This window comes from Ptychodera flava, chromosome 18 (genome assembly GCF_041260155.1).
Source record: "Ptychodera flava strain L36383 chromosome 18, AS_Pfla_20210202, whole genome shotgun sequence".
NCBI lineage: Eukaryota > Metazoa > Hemichordata > Enteropneusta > Ptychoderidae > Ptychodera > Ptychodera flava.
Window position 1 is genome coordinate 38995761 of NC_091945.1, and position 15380 is coordinate 39011140.

A 15380-nucleotide genomic window follows, 5' to 3' on the forward strand; every position below is an offset into this window, starting at 1 on the left:
GGTTAATTGCCATTCACTGATTTTGGATATGAAAAGCTGTTTAGCTGGTTGAGTGCACATTGACAAAGTTCAATCATTGCCCTAACTGGGCAAGGTTACAGTGTCACACAATATGTCTGTGCAATCAAAAAAGGAGACACACATATTTTTAGCTCACATTTGGTATACCAAACTCTCTAACCGTTGGTCAGATTGGGATGAAACTTGGCATGCAGGTTCCTTTAGGTATTCTAAATTAGGTGTTGGGGTGAAATTTGCATGTTTCTATTTTTGGGGTAATTTTTTCAGTTTTTAGTCAAAAAATCTTTTTCTCTGAGACCACTTCTTCGATTGCTTTGAAGCTGGGTATACATATTCCTCAGGATGACCTCAGTCAAATTTATACAAATTGAATTGAAATTTTCATGTTTGTAATTTTCGGGCAATTTTTCCAATTTTTGGTCAAAATTTTTTTATCCAAAATCTGCTGATCTGATAGCATTGATATTTGGTATAAGGTTCCTAGGGTTAATCTTCATATGATACATTGAAATTAGGTTGAAACAGGCAATTTTGTATTTTTGGGGCAATTTTGACATTTTTGGTCCATAAATTTGTTTCTCATAAACTTCTTGTCTGATAGATTTAATATCTGGTAGACATGTTCCTGCTGATGATTTCAATGAAATATGCCAAATTATGGTAAAATCTGTAATTACCGTATGTATAATAATCGCAATCACACCAATCCATAATCCAATAACACTAGGTCAAAATTTGTAAGACAATAGTTGTAAACATAGACACAAAACAGCACAGAACAGACAGTAAATAGACGGTACACAAACAAAGTCAAATTCATGAAAGAAAGATATATGGACCTCTGGCCAAAAGACCAAGAAGTGATGTCAGGTGTTTCGAAAATAGTAAGCGCATTTTGCCATTTTGATCAGGCTGACCTGAAGTGGGCTATCAAAGATTTCCTCCTTCAGCAACACATGTATCACAAAAAGTTATTCTCTACATTACACAAAGGAGCATTTTCAGCTGCTCGGTCACTAATATTAAAATTTCAGAGAAATATCATCAATTTTGTGTTTTGGTAAAGTTATTTCCTAATTGTTGTCAGGAAAATAAATTACAGAAATAGTCTACTGTACAGTATTGATTTTAAATTTGGTTTGTAAATCCCTAATAATGTTCTCATACTTATATTACCATGTCAGAATGAAAATGAGATACTTTATTTTTCTTTGTTGTTGTTGTTGGTAAAAAATATCTTTATAACAACCACTTCCAATGTTTGTTTGAAATTTAGCATGAAGGTTTCAGTGAGTAGTGGTACCATACCTTATTTAGATTGTGTTGATATGAACTAAATTAATACATTTTGAGAAGAGATTTTCTTAATTTTGCCAATTTTATACCTACGGTACAGGAACCTGGAGTACATAATGTGGTGTTTTTGTTATTGGGTAAACTGTTTTGGAGTTGAAGTGCAGTAGAAAGGTCATTAGGGGCAACATCAAAAGTTCAATAAAATAAATCTAACTTAATTGCTTAAGTTTGGCCCCAGACCCCCCACCCCCCCTTCTAACTTAACTGACCTAAAATTCAAAAACATTGCGGACTCATACTCTGTACTATATCTTTCAAACGACATACCAATGTACCATTGAATTAAAGCGCACATCTCAAATCTCGTATGCTGAACTTTGACCGGGTGGCTGGATCGATTTTAGTGTACAAAAAGCAGCCTTGAAATCGTAAAATTTGCCAAAAAGACGTTAAATCGTTTTTGACGGCACAGAAATTAATTTGGTCAAAAACCCCCCACCCCCAAACTTAGGCAATTAAGTTTTTTTTCAAACATCGATCTTTTGACGGCGTCCCTTAGAAAGCAAAGTTGAAGGTGATTTTAGCTGGTTTGGTCTCCAACAAACATAGTCCATAATTGTTTCAATGTTAAAAAGTATCAAAGTTGTAAATAGTCACTTCCTGCCATCTGGCCATGGAAGAAAACAATGTTTACTTTTCCCTGTAGGGTTTCTGAGTTAATGGTTGTATGTTGAAATTTCTCAATTTATCTGGTGTATGGGCAAAATGTGAACAGTTTACTGAGTGGAGGAGCTGCCTGCTGAGTTTAGTGAATTTCTTATCAGTCTCAAGACCATTAAACAGACTTGCTTGTTTAGGTAAACTCCAGGTCAAATAGCAAAGTGCTCAGCTAAGTTGCTGGGTAATTACCTAATTTTATGTTCCGATAACTCGTACGCACACTGTAAAATTTGGTTGGACCTGGGCTTTAAACAGATGTACATGTGTGATGCCACAGGCTCCTTGATAGGTTTTTGCTTGAAAGTTTCCCCATTTGTCTATGATACTGCAATACTTGTTTACTTGGTGGCAGTTTGGGATATACTATTATCATGTAGGTATGGCAGCATCAGTACCAGTGGAAGCTCTAAAGAATGCCCATTCTTACATGTTACCTTTAATAGCCTCTCATTGTGCAACCATAGACCTTAGAGAAACCAAATATTGTCTACATTAATTCTATGCAATACAATATTATAAGAGGACACCTTTACTTTCGTATGGCAGATTGTATCACTAATTATGATATACTAGGTAGCATGGTATTGCCTGAGTGAGTGTGATCAACAGTTGCAACAGTTGCCAACCTTTTCATACTTCAATGGACAGTGCATCAAAAATTTTTCAAATGCACTTGACTATGAATATCACAAGCTCGAGGTCCATAAAAGCTATTAAATATTGTATACACTCACTCTGGCTTGCCACATGTAACCAAATGTGAGCACAGCGTCACTTTGATGCTATTTTTGTGCTTTGTAATGGTAGCGAAACTATGCACCCAAAAATGTGACTTTTACTAAAATGTACTCTTCAATGTTCATTTCAGTGAGTGGCATTGTGGAAACACCACATGCAATGAAAGTCACGGGCAGTCTTTGGTGTCAACCGGTCCAGACTTTGAATTTTCAGTGAACATTGACTTTTTTCATCTTTATTCAGAGAGGTCATTGTGTAAACATTAAATTGTTTATGGGCTTTAGAACAAGAATAATGAGGAATGCATGTGATTGTGTTTTATCATCTTTACTTTGTTAGTCCCCACGGACACCGTCCGGGGGGACTTATAGGTTTGGTCATGTCCGTGCGTCCGTGCGTCCGTCCATCCGTGCGTCCGTCCGTTCACGCAGATATCTCAGAGACGCCTGGAGCGATTTCGTTCAAACTTGGTACAAGGATAGTACCATACCTCATACAGATGCACGTCGATTTGTTTCACAATGCGATCAAATTTGGCCGTGGTAGAGGACTTTTTAGTTTTCACCTCCATAGACTCCCATGTATAAGGCAGACCATAGACTCCCATGTATAAGGCAGACCATAGACTCCCATGTATAAGGCAGACCATAGACTCCCATGTATAAGGCAGACCATAGACTCCCATGTATAAGGCAGACCATAGACTCCCATGTATAAGGCAGTCCATAGACTCCCATGTATAAGGCAGTCCATAGACTCCCATGTATAAGGCAGTCCATAGACTCCCATGTATAAGGCAGTCCATAGACTCCCATGTATAAGGCAATACATAGACTCCCATGTATAAGGCAGTCCATAGACTCCCATGTATAAGGCAGTCCATAGACTCCCATGTATAAGGAAGTCCATAGACTCCCATGTATAAGGCAGTCCATAGACTCCCATGTATAAGGCAATACATAGACTCCCATGTATAAGGCCAAGAAAAATAAAAATTTAGTTTCTCATCGTATTCATATTGCAAAAAGGATGCAGTGACAGTTTTTAGTCCCCACAGATAAAGTCCAGGGGGCCTCATAGATTGGGTCATGTCAGTCCGTGAGTCCATCCATGTGAGTCCATCCGTTCACGCAGATATCTCGGATATTTTGACAAAATGTCACGTGACCTTGGTGACCTTTGACCTCAAATACACATATTTGTCCATAACTCAGTAAGGCCAAAGTAAGTAAATTCTTTGTTTTGCGTCCACTCAAAATCCTAAAAGGTACGCGGGTAAGCGGCTGAAAAACACACACAGAAAATTTAACACAAAATCTGTTTGCCTTTATAGGACAATTTTCCTCAAACCACATGAAAATATATTCCTGTCACAGTGTGACACACTGTATGATCACTGTATACATTTTTCATAACAAATGGATCAAAGTAAACAGTCATTCTTTGACGTTTGCTTTTCTCAATATTAGTTTTAGATTTCTTTCTTGTGCATTCAAAGTGTCCACATGCCAATACCATTGCACAGCAACTTGACAGCCTTGACAGTTTGAGGAATGGGTACACTATAACAGTATGCAGTAGCAGTCTTCTTGTAGGCCCTACGTGTTTTTCAAGTTTCTTGTAATGCCTATGCTCTGATGGAATGTCATAGTTTTGCTGAAAGGTGTCTGTTTTGAAAGAAAACGCCAAACAGAAATGGTAACTTGTAGCCTCTACATTCAATTTTAGAAAGATAGGGCATCAGAGAGAAGAAGAAATTGATGATATAATTGACAAAAGTATTCCCTGTAGCTTCCTCGGGACCATCCGTAAAACCAGCACCTTTCCTTTCCATCAAATAAAAGAAAGCATTTCGCAATTGTCAGTCTCCACACACTGACTCATCAGACCCAAATTTAGGTGGAAGCTTCACATCTATATTCCTTGCACTTTCAAAGTACCACACCCCCGATTGATTGAACGGATGAAGTATCATGGCATAAATGGAAATATTCTACAGTGGGTCAAATACAAAACAGCGAGTAGTCATAAATGGAGCATCATCTGAATGGAGAATACGTCACAAGTGGTGTCCCAAAGGGTTCACTTCTTGGACCAATACTCTTTCTAATCTACATCAATCATACTGGCGGTGAAATTAGTTCTGAACTAAAAAATTTACTGACAAACCAAGACATATCATCCCTTGCGAAATTGTAGTGATCCTGAAATTCTACAAGCTGATTTGGACAAGCTACAAAAAATGAGTGAACACTGGCGGACGCATATTGGCTACAACACCCCTTCAATAAATACTCAATGAACAATATTTCACTGGGACGTACAACTGAAGGAAATGATCTACTTCATTCTACCTTAAAACCTTCAAGCAAATGTGATAAGTTTGTAAAAAAGCAAACAGAATGTTGATCTCATCAAACGAGCATTGTCGATCAAATAAAAAAATGTAATTCTTCGTCTTTACAAGCAACTTGTGAGACCAGAGCTCGAGCATGCAGTACAAGCTTGGTCACCATGGCTACAAAAGGACATAAAAATCTTTGCACGGCCAATAATACCTAAAGTCCAACACTACAATTATCAAAATAGACTTAAACAGCTTGGTTTGATAACACTTGAACAAGGAAGAATTCGCGGCGACATGATTCAACGCTAGAATTAGTTATCAAAGGCCATGACCACTGTAACCTTTCACTTGAGTTACCAGCCGACTCGAGAACTTGAGGACACTGTCCCAAACTTCATAAACTAACCGTTCGACGGACTTAACACAAGAAAATACTTTTTTCAGTAAGAGGTGTGGACACATGGAATAAATTACCAGCCGATGTCATTAATGCAGAAAGTGTGACCTCCTTCAAGAGCAGCTACGACTGCCTACTACAAGTTTGAACTTTCACAGAGGATTCTAATATACTTTCCAATACCCAAACTGAACAAAAAGTACGTAAAGGCCTTTCGTTTACAGGACTGATCACTGGTTTATTTTTTGTTTCAAGTTAAAATGGGCGAATTAACCAAATTTTTTTCAAACCTAAAAGACCAGTTAACTAGGATAGGCCTCACACTTTCCGATTTTTCCGTCTGCCATAGTACTCTCTGAGTCGTGGTAGCCAAGTCCAATCGGCCGACTGAATCTCTCTCTGTTCAAGTCCCGATTGCTCGCAATGACCATGCCTTCAAGTTGCCGTGCAAAGGTTTCCTGTTTTTTAACTTCGATTATTTCCCTGCTTTCATCCATTTTTTATCGTGACGACAAACCCACAACAGGCAAAGCCACAACAGACAGCGAGAACGTTAGGCCCTGGCGTGAGGCTGAGAGTATGGACAGGTGTAAATGTGAGGGAGTACTGTTTTACGTCACCGCATGCTCCATTAGTGAAATCTGACTGCCGTAAAGGAGTGTTTTGTCGCAAAGTTAAAAGCCACGACTGGTTTTTGCTACAAAATAGCGCCACCTACGGCGAAATTTTGAAAGGAAAGTTTGTGTTTTTTTTTCCGAAAAATCTCCAAAAACCTAGGCGCGCGCGGACGCAAAACAAAGAATTTACTTACTTTGGCCCAACCACAAGTGCTACACCCTTCATATATGGTATGATGGGACACCTTATGACGCCACATATTGTTCCTCATTAATTATGTGCATATCTAATTTTGAGCGAGCCAATAGAGCTAGAGGTCTGATTTTTGGTATATAGGGATAACTTAGCAATACAATTTTTTTGACAAAATGTCACGTGACCTCGGTGACCTTTGACCTCAAATATACATATTTGTCCATATCTCAGTAACCACAAGTGCTACACCCTTCATATTTGGTATGATGGGACACCTTATGACGCCACATATTGTACCTCATTAATTATGTGCATATCTAATTTTGAGCAAGCCAATAGAGGTAAATGTATGATTTTTAGAAAATAGGGATAGACTATAGGATAGAAATTTTTTGACAAAATGTCATGTGACCTCGATAACCTTTTACCTAAAATACACGATTATGTCAATAAATAGGTAACCACAAGTGCTATGTCCTTTATATTTAGTAGGATGGGAGACCTTATGACAACACATGCTTTACCTCGTTAATTATGCCCATATATATTTGTGGGCAAGCCAGAGGTCTGAATTTTGGCATATATGGATTAATTAGCAATACAAAGTTTTTTTCAAAATGTCACGTGACCTTGATGACCTTTGACCTTGAATATGCATATATATGCATAACTCAGTAACCACAAGTTCTTTACGCTTCAATTTTGATAGGATAATAGACCTTAAGATGTCACATCTTGTACCTCATTTATTATGCACATATGTATTTCTTGGCTGGCCAATACAGCTAGAGGTTTGATCTTTTTTCCCGATTTAGAACCATAACTTAGACATGCCTCTTGTTTCAAATTGGAACAATGACATAGACCTATGTGTCCATAGATCTGAACATATACACTTTAGTGATACTTCTTAATGACCTCATTTCCCTGCCCCATCAAGACTAATACTCCTATTACAAGTGGGGACTATGTCATTGTCAATGACTTGTTGTCGAAAGATCAAACATCATTAGAATATCTTAAACATGCACGGTTGTGCTTTCTACGTAATGCTTGACAGTCTAATTGTAACCACTTCTAACACTAGCCTGGCAGATGGTACCTTTGCCTTGTAATGGCCAGTGGTTCATCCCAACATTGCACTTAGTTATGACTGGATTGTCATTGCTGTTTGTGACACAATCAAATATGGTGGCTATTTTGTTTGGACATTCATGTTGGATACCACAACAGAGATATGGGTAAAGAGATTTCACTCAAACTTGCCACTGTGACAATGTGCTGTGCTGTACTTGCACATGCCAATTTGTTTATAATTAGATGCAAGATGCCCGTCTTGCAGTTATTTTTCTGGAAATTTTCTTATGGCCTACAAAAACATGATTGCAAAAACATGATTTTGCTCAAAAAATTCATAAGCACAATGAAATGTGTAATTGTTACAACAATGAAAAGAATTCTCAGTTTACCTCTTGTTATCTTTATAAACTTTCAGAGCTCAATATTGTACTGTTTCAGATCCTTTCCATCAAGGATACTCAGGTATTAAATCTGCATGTAGTAGCGTACAATGGTGCAACTCTTGGTGAATACTACTCTGATATGAATGCAGTGGACACTGAAATCAAGCTGACTGTAGGAAGAATTGGTATGGTTTTCCTCAACAAGTTTGTTTCACAAGTACTGGTAAGATGGACTGATAGCATTTGAACTGCAGGCACTTTATAATATGAAATGGCATTTTGACATGTAATACGCTTGCTATTCATTTTATTAGCCATATAGACTATAGTCTATAGCAGCTATTTGGATGGGTATCTGTCCGGCGTCCGTTGTCAGTCTGTATGTTTGTATGTCCGTTTGTGAGGATGTCTGTCCACTTAAATGTCTTGAGAAGTGCTATGAGAAACTGCTTTACATTTTTTTTGATATTGTGGACATTATGCAAATTAGCTTTAAAAAAGCCTATTTTGGTAAAATATCTTCTTCTTAATAATCGCTGGTCAGACAGCTTTGATATTTGGTATACAGGTCCCTAGGGATGACCTAACTTAGATTTGTTCAAATTGTGATGAAATATGAAAATGTTTATTTTTAAGGCAATGGTTTTCATTTTTGGTCAAACAATCTTTTCACAAAAAGCACTTGTCTTATAGATTTAATATTTGGTATACAGGTAAATAGGGATGATCAAAATATGATATATTCAAATTAATATGATGAAATCTACAATTTTGTATTTTTGGGGCAATTTTTGCTGGTTTTGGTTAAAAAATTTGTTTCTCAAAACCTGGTGCTCATCTGATACCTTTGATAATTGGTATACAGGTTCACAGATATGAGATATTCAAATTTAGATGAAATCTACAATTTTTTTATTTTTGGGGCAGTTTTTGCCATTTTTTTGTTAAAAAATTTGTTTCTCAAATATTACTGGTTTGATAGCTCTGATACTCGGTATATAGATAGGTTCCTGGGGATTAACCAAATGGGATATATTGAAACTATGATGAAATGTGCAATTTTGTATTTTGGGGCAATTTTTGCCGTTTTCATGAAAAAATTACTTGTCTAACAGAAACTACTTGTCTAACAGCTTTGATATTTGGTATACAGGTTACTTGGGGTTATATTAGTGTGATATATTGAAATTGTGATGAAATCTTAACTGCCTGTATTAGTGTATGCCGAGTATGAGAAACAAATGTCAAAGACACAATAGGCATAGATGACAGTTTTTAGCTTGTTTCTGATGCCTTTGATATTTGGTATACAGGTTCTTAGGGGTTGTCTTAGTGTGATATATTGAAATTTGATGAAATCTTCAATTTTTGTATTTTTGGGTTATTTTTTGCCATTTTTGGGCAAAAAATATTTGTTTCTCAAAAGTTACTCATCTGATAGCTTTGATATTTGGTATGCAGGTTCCTAGGCTTTATTTCAATATAATATATTGAAAATATGATGAAATCATCAATTTTGTATTTTTGCAGCTAATTTTGCCAGTTTTGGTCAGGCCATCCTGAAATGAGCTATCAAAGATATCCACCTCCTACATCAATACATGTGTCACAAAAAGTTATTCTCCACATGACACAGCAGAGCTCTGTCAACTGTTAGGTCGCTTGTTTTTTCAAAACCTCTGGTCAGACAGCTTTAATATTTGGTTTACAGGTCCCTAGGATGACCTTAGTGAGATAATTTCGTACAGTCAGGAAATACTGAATTTTGTATCCATGTCTATAGGAGCTTCAGGGACTTTTGTATGTTCGTAATTGGGATCGTATGTTTAAAAACAGCAGCAAATTTTATAAAACTTGGTACAGATGTTGATCTCACAGTTTTGTTACTGTAATAGTGTGCAAAGACATTAAGAGGTATCATGTCAATTCATTGCTAATTAGCATTAATTATGTAATAAACTTTCCTAATTAGTATGGTATGTCACTAAAATACTGCACCAAACTTAATGAAACTTGGTAAAAAATATTGATCTCTCAGTACTGTTATAGCATGCAAAGACATGTAGCAGTATGTGTCTTTTGACTTTTAATCTGCATATATAATAAACTTTAATAATTGGTATTATATGTCTAGAATTACTTCAGCAAATTTGATGAAACTGGATACAGATATTTGTCACACAGAGCTCTAACAGCTAAGACATGAACGATCCCCGTTTGCCATATTGCATGGGCAGCTTTACAGATTGGCTGTATGCAAGTCTATAATGTGTGTACGTTGGTATCTACACCTCAACTACAGCAAATCAATACTTTTCTTCTATAACTAACATGATGTAATTAATTCTTTACTGTTATTCTCATTCTTCCATTAGGAGTTTGTAGACCACTTTCAAGCAGCTAAAGATGCTGTCAAAGATGCTGGGGCAACTGCAGCAAGTTCAGCAAAAGCTACCGTTCAAGACCTACATGAGAGAAGTGCCCGTGTATCGTTAGATATCACTATTCAAGCACCACTTATTATTGTACCACAAAATTCCACTTCATGCAATGCAATAGTTGCTGATCTCGGAGTACTTACACTCAGTAATATCTTCAGTATTGTTGACACCAGTGCAGATAAAGACAGTCCACCAGTTGATGATATGAATATTAGCCTGCATAGTGTCAAGCTGTCAAGGTAAGCTAACAATCATATCATGAATGGCCTTCAACTTTGCTTCATTTGGAGGACTAAATATGACAAATTATGCAAACAAAGGTTATAATTTTGATGATCGACATCGACAACACTTTATTTTCTGCCTTTTTGTACCAAACAATATGTCACTATTTCCATGAGTATTAATTGTTAGTCCGTGTAAATGAAGTTCAGGGACTTCTGAATTGGGCTCTTTTAAATTTTGGCATATATTTGTTTTCTTCTCTGCAAGTCATTAAATGGACATGTCTCAACTGATTCCATTTAAATTTTGTACAAGGACAGTGTATTCATAAGGTCTTTTGTCTAGTGTAAGAGATGGATGGCAAAGACACTGTAGGCATAGATTAAAGTTTTCTATGCTTGCTATTGATGAATGAATGTCTGTGTACATAGGGGTCTGTGAATATGAACCATATTGAAACAATTCTTCTGCAATAAGAATACATTGTATTGCCAAAAGACCTCTGCATTCAGTATATCTGGTATTATGCTATGTACGTCCTCTATACTGTCCATGTCTGTAGTAGCTTAAGGGATGTTTGCTATGTTTTTTGATGTACCAGGTTGCATTACACCTTACGTATTATCCAGGTACTGTGATTGGCTGAGCCTGACTTACATGATATAGAACAAAAAGTGATAGAACATGGCTTAGGTGATATAGCCCTGTCACGTGCGCTGATATAGCCCACTACCGCGTTCTGTTATATAGCGCGTCCTTTCTGCCTGTACCACATCATGGCGTACTTGCTCGGTATTTTCTGTAAAGCAGTATTTTCTGTAAAGCATTTGCTTTAGAAACAGTACAAGAAATTAGCTCGACCTGAAGTACACGACGATGTTTAGTACATTAAACGAGAAAAGCTCTAACAACAGTGTCTTCATATTTAGACATTAATTTAAGTTGTCCTTAAACTTCATGTACATTTCGATCAAGCAACAAATAGAACCTTTCACTGTGGCGAGTCTCAATCGACAGTCGACTGTATTCTAAGCAAAGTTTTGAAAACAAAAGTGTTTGTTTGGTATAATAAAATTAATAACACACGCTAGCACGGGCAAGACCAAGATTTGTTGCCTGCCTTCAGGCTGGTGCTCATGACGGTAATATCGATGATACCCTCACCTTCAGCTCGGGCATCATCAATATTACTGCCATGAGCACCATCCCTTGGGCGGGCAACAAATCGTGATCTTGCCCTCGCTGGCGTGTGTTATCATTTAATTGTCCATTTCAACAGTTGCCTCCCATTACAAACTTTTAAGGACGGTGCATTAAAATGTATTCAAATGCACTTTACATTATGAATGTTGCAGGCTATGGTCCACAGAAGCTATTAAATGTTGTACGTACTCTCACACTGGCCGCCAAATGTTACCAAATTTGAGCAAAGTATCATTGATGGTATTTTCAAATAAATTAACAGTCATTTTCTGAGCAATTTCACTGTGCTTACTAATTACATACTTCTTTTCATGACGTTGATAATGGTTTCAGGTCCTTAATGACAGACTCTGAGGATATTATCAGATCTGAACTCTTGATATTGGAGCCTGTTGATATCACTGTTGATATTAAAAGGAATTTAGCAGCATCCTGGTATCACAAAATACCAAATATTACAATCAGGGGCAAGCTACCTGCTTTAAAGGTAGGAAATAATTATCATCAAATAAAATTGTACAATGTAAAGACTGTACTAGGTTAACTTGTATTTGCCAAAAATATATTGGTAACTCGAACTTCATTGATAATGTGTCTGCTTTTCTGTGTGTCTGCTTATATGTACCGGTATGTATGAATGTGTGTGTATGTATGTATGTAGGTGCAGTGAGCACTTACAAACAGTAAGCACATACCAGTGTAGTTTGTACTTGATGAAAGTGTCCCATTCGTATCGTTGAGAGTGCCCATTGTCGCAGAGTCCCATATTTTTAGCTCATGTGTAAACACACGTAGGCTAATGTCGCAGCGATGTCTGTCTGTCTGTCTGTCTGTCTGTCCGTCTGTCTGTGCGCCCGATATCTCAAAAATGGCTCATCAGATCATAATCAAATCTGGTACATAGATTGAATTTGCAAATGGCAAGAACTGATTAGTTTTTGGTGGGTGTGGCTTGCTTACTTTTTGCTCATTTGCATAGTTAATGATTTTAGAAAAAACGGATATACATTGAGAATGACGGCACACAGTTTGATGATATTTGCTACAAATGTTGATCACGTCAAGATATATCAGCAGTGGGAGCAATTAAGGGGTGACATGAAAGATAGTTGCTAGTTTGCATATTTAATGAACTTTCCTAATTAGGGATATATATCTGATTTGACTTGATCAAAATTGACCAAACTTGGTAAAACCCTGCCCGTTTATAACGCCCCCAGGATTATTTTATCTATTCGTAATTGGCCGTTAGTTCGTTTATAACGCCCCCCAGGGGGGTACACCCAAATTCTGACTGGAACAATAGAGCCATTGTCACGTAATGAGACAAGGATATCCGCGACACCTACATCGCTAATCAAAGTCACAAACAAGTGCCAAAGTGAAGTATCAAACCTCAAATCAAGCACACTATTGTTTGGTGTTGGAACATGTCAATCGGGAACAGTTCTGTCGTTCCTGGCGATAAAATTCCACTTGGATTTCGCCACGTAGAGTTGGATTTTTGAATGTCTCGATCTAGTACAATGCCGTCTATTCATCACTGTCATTTTGCTAACGTCAAAATAATCAGATTTTTGAACATCTTGATCAAGTACAAATCAAATATTTCGATGCCATTTGGCTACCATAACATGAACATTACGATAGTCGGGTTTTTGAACGTGTTGATCAAGTAAGATTCGCTCATTTCACGTGGTGAAAAAATCGTTCCTTTCCACGGGTATCGTGAATGCGCTCGACGGAACTGAAGACAACATGATTTCCGAGGAGATTCCGGTACTCGATGATGACTTATCAAATGAAGCCCTGGGACTCGTGTTTGATGGGACTTGTGTTTGATGACGAGGGGTAAGATGACGATATAGACTTCGATGGGTTTGACTTCGATGAAGAGGGCAATTGTATCGACAAACGCGACATCCGAAGTTTCTTCCGCGCATGAACTGAAAATTCTTTAATGTTTTATCAATTTTGTACATTTTTTTTTCATGTTATCAATGTATTTATTGTTTGAACGGCATTTCTTGCTTGTGTGTGTCCTTTTCCTGAACTAGTCCCGGCAATGAGTAGGCGATAGTGTAACAGATTTTCAAGATTATGCATGCTTTCGAAGTCTTGCGAGGGAAAAATACCCAACTTCATAAACGGCCCTATACACTTACAGTTAGAACAAAAACATGCATGTTCGTACCATTCCGAACAGATGATCATAGATGACTGAATTCCACATCAAGAGACATTTCGTTAATCGATACAAATAAAAAAAAAACTTCAAAGTTTTATTGCCAAAAATTCAATTCATCAAATTATAAGCATATTGGCCTAGCAATCTTTCGTCTTCGCCAGCCGGCCAATGCTTCAACACTTTATCAGTTCGAGCCTAGCGCCTGCCTTTTCGTAAGATCACATTTCATTTCGAGATACGGTTAGACTTGTTGAAACTACCGTAGGAGCAAAATAATAAAACTCACAACGTGTAATTGATCGTTTATTTTAAGGAGTATGCTAATTGAAAATCGTAAATAGAAAACATCGGACGGACACCGTGCACCACACTGTATGCATGTGCTGAACAGAATTTTACCTTGACCTTATGCACTGACACCTTTGACCTATTGCGTGAATTGACCAATCACAGCCAGCGGAACTTTAGGGACTTTCCCTTTACTCCTTGTCTGACCTTTGCGGCCATGCTGAGGAGTTAGCTGCTGCTGGAGCGTACTTGTTGCAACGAAGTATCGTGGTGATTATCTATACACAAAATACGAAGATTTATTGCTATCGTATTGTTTAGCAAAAGAGGGTATGGCAAATACGCTAAATTTAAAAATTTGTCGATCTCCATTAATTTATACCGTATAGATTCGACTGTCAGTATCGACGCAGCATGGCCATGAGTTGATATCACAAAGTATGAGTTGTCTGCAGCGCTCACGTGAATAAAACAACATCGGCATAGAATTTGCATAACATTGCATCAATTAGCATAAATTAACTACGACGTTCGATTTCGCGGAGACATCCATTTATACAACCTCCCACATGTTTTCCGTCACTTTTGGTTCTGAAAAGGGGGTTTTAGAATCGGAGGAATACGGTATATTGAAGATCATATGATTTAACATTATTATTTGTGTGCCGTCCGCATGCAGGGTAGGTGTTTGGAGGAAATCTGAAAAACAAACACAGATAGTATGCTCGAAAATAGGGCGCGTTTTGCCCTTCCTTCATTCGCAATGTCGCAGCAATTTACTTAAATGTCGCAAAAACGCGAATGTCATACGAACATTTCAATATAAATCAGATTACCTATCGTAAAGGGGTACATCAACCACTGTACGTAAAGTGTACATGTGCACCTCCTGTTGTAGCGGACTGCAGTGTACCGTAAGGGAAGATCGATCGTTTCACAAGTTGATTTCTCCCTCAAAGTTTTCAAATCAGCGGAAGTGCATGAAATTGTTTTGGTCTCCATATAAAAAGGATTGAAAACAATTCTTGACCGGTTTAGCTTCGAATAATGAACGGAACTCAATTTCCATCAGCTTTTCTGCGATCTGCGATTGATCACGATATTGGATCTGCACCGGGGCAAGCAGGTACCGCCGGTGAAATAGTTCGTACGCGGTTGAAGTTGCTCTTACTTTGAATGTATTTTTAGTCCCCACGGACACCGTCCGGGGGGGACTTATAGGTTTGGTCATGTCCGTGCG

The 15380-nt window shown here is 37.6% G+C and overlaps 1 protein-coding gene across 3 annotated transcripts in view; it reads left to right on the top strand.

Annotated features, from left to right (window-relative positions):
* LOC139117744 (intermembrane lipid transfer protein VPS13A-like) overlaps positions 1–15380 on the top strand; it is a 445282-nt gene that overhangs the window by 137359 nt on the left and 292543 nt on the right. For all 3 annotated transcript variants that reach the window (XM_070680994.1, XM_070680993.1, XM_070680995.1), the window contains 3 exons: positions 7851–8018; positions 10171–10475; positions 11998–12151. In XM_070680994.1, coding sequence (XP_070537095.1) covers positions 7851–8018; positions 10171–10475; positions 11998–12151 — 627 coding nt within the window. The remainder of the gene's footprint in view (positions 1–7850; positions 8019–10170; positions 10476–11997; positions 12152–15380) is intronic.